This window comes from Rhinopithecus bieti, unplaced genomic scaffold (genome assembly GCF_001698545.2).
Source record: "Rhinopithecus bieti isolate Rb0 unplaced genomic scaffold, ASM169854v2 scaffold_17861, whole genome shotgun sequence".
Lineage (NCBI taxonomy): Eukaryota > Metazoa > Chordata > Mammalia > Primates > Cercopithecidae > Rhinopithecus > Rhinopithecus bieti.
Window position 1 is genome coordinate 4,533,383 of NW_016809830.1, and position 5,108 is coordinate 4,538,490.

Genomic DNA, 5,108 nt, shown 5'->3' on the forward strand with positions numbered 1-5,108 from the left:
AAAATGTTTAAATCATTCACCACTGAAAAATTGCCAGATACTCTTTACCATATAGAAGGTTTGACCTCAGCTTTAATAATGGCTTCTGTATTTTAGAATTGGTTTGAGGGAATCATGCTTGGTGGAGAGTTCATAGGTGATTGGACTCGTATCACAGTTTGTTGGAACAAGTTATAAAGTTGTCAGGTTCGTGCTTACGTCATTACACCCCAAGGCAGCTCCCTTGGTCTGATATTTTCCTAGTCATTAAGAGAAAAAGAGAAAATCTTTAAGAGAAAAATCATTAAGAGAAAAAGAGAAAGGTAATAGAAGACTTAGAAGAAAGGTAAACTTTTCCCTTTGGAAACTAGAAGTACAGTCCTGGACCCTACAGAAGTTTAGAAAAGCAAAGTCTGTTATAAAGTGATGTTTAGGCTGGGCGCAGTGGCTCATGCCTATAATCCCAGCATGCTGGAAGGCTGAGTTGGGCAAATCACATAAGCTCATGAGTTCAAAACCAGCATAATGAAACCCCGTCTTTACAAAAAAAGTACAAAAGTTAGCCAGGCGTTGTGGTGCACACCTGTAGTCCCAGCTACTTGGGAGGCTGAGGTGAGAGGATGACTTCAGCCTGGAAGATAGAGGTTGCAGTGAGCCAGGATTGCATCACTGCATCCCAGCCTGGATGATAAAGCCAAACCTTGTCTCAAAACAAACAAACAAACAAACAAACAAAAAAAAAAACAAAAAAAAAAACTGACATTTAATACCCTCTCTAAAATGTATTTGTACAGAATCTGTCATCTTCTAATGGTCTCTTTTTAAATTCTGTTAGTATATTACTTCAAAGTAAAATTTCATACTTGATCCTGAATTACATAAAATTAACTATTCTTCGCATTGGTGGATTTATTTTTTTAAATAAAACAGATCTTTGCAAATGAAACTCTTAGAACCCTATGCCTTTGCTACAAGGAAATTGAAGAAAACAATTTGCAGAATGGAATAAAAGTTTATGGCTGCCAGTGTGGCCTCCACCAACCGGGACGAAGCTCTGGATAAAGTATATGAGGAGATTGAAAAAGACTTAATTGTGAGTTTTAGCCTTAATAACTTTTTCTTTGATATTCTAAGCAGAATTGAAATTTTTTTAAGTTTTATTGAATATTTGATCTCATGCTTAAGAGATAATTGCAACTTCAACATTTGACACTGGCACAATGGAAGAAGGTAATTTCTTTTGTTCACCAAAATAGGAGCAGTACAGAAGTTGCCATTATGAGAAACCAAAAGACAAAATACATTAGGAGAGATTCTAATTCAATTCCATAATTTGTATATCACTTATTAAAATTTATTATAATTTTTAAACAATAACGAACCTGCATCTAATACTTATTACATTGGGGGAATTACTGAAACAATTCATATTCTGCAAAATCTTGAAATAAGAAAAATATATTGTTTCTAAAAGTTTTCCAAATTTACTACATAGTTTTCATAGAGTTTAGATCAGTGGAAAATATTCAACAAATAGCTAGTGTTGCAACTGGTTAATGTCAGTGTAAAGCCACAAATACACAAGGAAAGTGTATTTTTAACATCCTTGATTTTGTACTTGCATTTTTATCTTGGCAAATTAAATAGTTCATCCTTTAGGGAAAATGTTTTTAGCTGTGTTGGTTTGCAGTAATTGAGAAACATGGCAGCCTTCCCTGTCAACACTGGCCATTGGCACCAGGAGAGCAGCAACCAGGATGTATAATTTGCCCTTCTTTTCACAGGTTGGCAACCTGTAATTACAGAAAACTTTTGGTTTATTTGCTAATTCCACCCCCCCCCCTTTTTTTTTTAAAAATATACATTCTAGCTCCTGGGAGCTACAGCTATTGAAGACAAGCTACAGGATGGAGTTCCAGAAACCATTTCAAAACTTGCAAAAGCTGACATTAAGATCTGGGTGCTTACTGGAGACAAAAAGGGTAATTCATTGTGCAGGGAAGCATATCTGTTAATTCACAAATATTTATAGCTGCCGTTTCCTTTGCCCAAGATGACCTCCTCAGACTTTTCATCCTGTACAAACACTGTTTCTTTGGACGGAAGATGCTTTTTCTGAGAAACCCTCCTCTGTTTTTCCAGCACACCCTTCTGCATCCTTTCCTGATCCCCCTCAGTAGCAGTTTCTTCCTTATAATTTAGCTTCTGGCCATGTCTTGATGATTATAATTGGTCTTATCTCTCCTAAGGAAAGAACGATTTTAATTTTTTTTTTTTTTTTTTTTTGAGACGGAGTCTCGCTCTGTCCCCCTGGCTGGAGTGCAGTAGGGCGGTCTTGGCTCACTGCAAGCTCCACCTCCCGGGTTCATGCCATTCTCCTGCCTCAGCCTCCCAAGTGGCTGGGACTACAGGCGCCCGCCACCGTGCCCGGCTCATTTTTTGTATTTTTAGTAGAGATGGGATTTCACCGTGGTCTCAATCTCCTGACCTTGTGATCCGCCCGCCTTGGCCTCCCAAAGTGCTGGGATTACAGGCGTGAACCACCGCGCCTGGCCCAATTTTAATTTTTTAACTTTAGAACTCAACAAGCACTTGTTTGGTATTGACACTTTACTTTGCAAGCCTTCCACAAGAAATCAAATAACGTCTCTTGCTCTGAAATTGTCAATGGGTTACACGCTCTGCAAAGTTACGGGAAGCACAGCCCTGACCTTAAATAAATGCCAAATTGGGTGGTAATTTAAAAGGAAAATAAAAATCTTCACGTAAGGGTTGGTGGAAATTATTATGCTTCCCTCTGCTCCCCTCCCCCTGCCAATAACAGAGTAAACCATGAACTGAAAGTGTTTAGTAATTTAGTGAACATTGCTTTATTAAATAACCACTTTATATGTTTGATAATATAGCACATTTTATTTATTGAAAACATTTCAAATTAGACTTTGACTTTCACTTGTTTTCTTATAGAGAACAGCATTTTTTTTCTGCAAGTGATTCCTGTAGATTGCTATAGAAAAACAGCATATTTGTGTGAATCTGGTTATGTTCATGAACTAAAAAATATCATTACTAGGTAAAAGCAATTATTCAGTTTAACAGTAAGAATGAGCCTGGCAAACATGACGAAATCCTGTCTCTAGAAAAAATACAAAAGTATTTTCTATTGGTAGCTTGGTAGCGAGTTGTGTAGTCCCAGCTACTTGGGGGCTGGGAGCGGTGCTGAGATGGGAAGATCACTTGAGCCCTGGAGGTTGAGGCTGCAGTGAGCAGATATCGTGTCACTGCACTCCAGCCTAGCAATGGGAGTGAGATGCTGTCTCAAAAACACAAAACAAAAACAGCAGGAATGACATTGACTTAATTTTATTCTATTGTAGAAACTGCTGAAAATATAGGATTTGCTTGTGAACTTCTGACTGAAGACACCACCATCTGCTATGGGGAAGATATTAAGTGAGTAAAAGCCTGCGGTATGAAATTACATAAGAGCTCATCTTTTCAAATGCAAGGCTGTCTGTAGAAGATAGCAGATATGGAGAAATAGGGGCTACGATATGCCACTTGGGGCAGTTTCCTTGTGTTTAAATGAAGCAAGACAACAACAGGCAGTTCCAAGTAATCAAGGTTCAGCCTAAATTTGAGCAGATTTTACTTTTAGGGAAACTTGGGGCCCTTCAGAGGCCATTTTTCTCTATTCCTTCTAAGCTCAGGCCAGGCGCAGTGGCTCATGCCTGTAATCCCAGCCCTTTGGGAGGCTGAGGTAGGGGGATCACCTGAGGTCAGGAGTTCTAGACCAGCCTGGCCAACATGGTGAAACCCCATCTCTATTAAAACTACAAAAATTAGCTGGGTGTGCTGGCTGGCAACTGTAGTCTCAGCTACTCAGGAGGCTGAGGCAGGAGGATCACTTGAACGCAGGCGGCAGAGGTTGCAGTGTGCCAAGATCACGCCACTGCACTCCAGCCTGAGTGACAAGAGCGAAACTCTCTCATTAAAAAAAGTCTTCTCTGTTCACCTACTGGAAAAGGAAGTGAACCTGTCATATCATTAGCAAATTAATATGAATTATAGTCCTGTTTTGCTTTTTCTAGGAACTTTTACTTTTGAAAGGGAAATAGAAGAAAGGAAAAAAAAGCTTTTGCCCGGAAGGAAATGTGTGGGTGGGTTACATCATGTAGGTCCTCTGTAATCTAGTCTAGGTGGGGCAGGCCTGATAATTCAAATGTCAGCATATGCTGAAACATTTGTGAGCTTTAAATCAGAGTCGCAGCAGACCTGGAAATGTATGATGAAAAAGCCATGTCTTGTTCTGAAGCTATAATATGCTGCACACAGTTACTGTGTTTACTGATGGCCTGACAGTTCCTCAAGCTTTTTCCCTACAACACCTCTCTCAGGCCAGCATGAGGTCAGATTAAGCTGTTAACATACACACTTGCGAGGTGTGATGAAGTGATGAGGGAATTGATGGTCAATATTTGTCTTATATCTAATGACGGTGATAAAGCATTTTCTAGTTGTTCTAGTATATTAGGTGTTCCGTTAAATTAGACAAAATCAGTAGCCTTATGATCTAATTCGGTTCCATTTAGAACTGATTTAGTTTGTGTGCCTGAATACAGGCACATTAACCGTGCCCCTTAGTGTTTTTAGGTTTTAAAAAAGTAGCAACAGGCTGGGCACAGTGGCTCATGCCTGTAATCCCAGCACATTGGGAGGCTGATGCAGGTGGATCATGAGGTCAGAAGTTTGAGGGCCTGACCAATATGATGAAACCCCGTCTCTACTAAAAATACAAAAATTAACCAGGCGTGGTGGCGGGTGCCTGTCATCCCAGCTACTCGGGAGACTGAGGCAGGAGAATCGCTTGAACCTGGGAGACATAGGTTGCAGTGAGCCAAGATCGTACCACTGCACTCCAGCCCTCCTGGGTGACAAAGCGAGACTCCACCTCAAAAAAAAAAAAAAAAAAAAAAAAAAAAAGGAAAAAACAGACAAATAAATGCTTAATGAGTTTACTTTACTAGTTCTGGGTTTCAAGTAATTCGGTTAATTACTATATGGAATGATTCTCAGTGGGGAGTGAGTCTGCCTTCCAGGGACCCTTTTTGACACTGTCCAGAGACACT

At 39.7% G+C, this 5,108-nt stretch overlaps 1 protein-coding gene across 1 annotated transcript in view; it reads left to right on the plus strand.

Annotated features, from left to right (window-relative positions):
• The window catches only part of ATP8B1 (ATPase phospholipid transporting 8B1), a 162,555-nt gene that overhangs the window by 130,520 nt on the left and 26,927 nt on the right, over window positions 1-5,108 (plus strand). Inside the window, 5 exon segments of the mRNA XM_017890450.1 lie at window positions 910-961; window positions 964-984; window positions 987-1,072; window positions 1,850-1,961; window positions 3,357-3,432. Of these exon segments, the coding sequence (XP_017745939.1) occupies window positions 910-961; window positions 964-984; window positions 987-1,072; window positions 1,850-1,961; window positions 3,357-3,432 (347 nt within the window).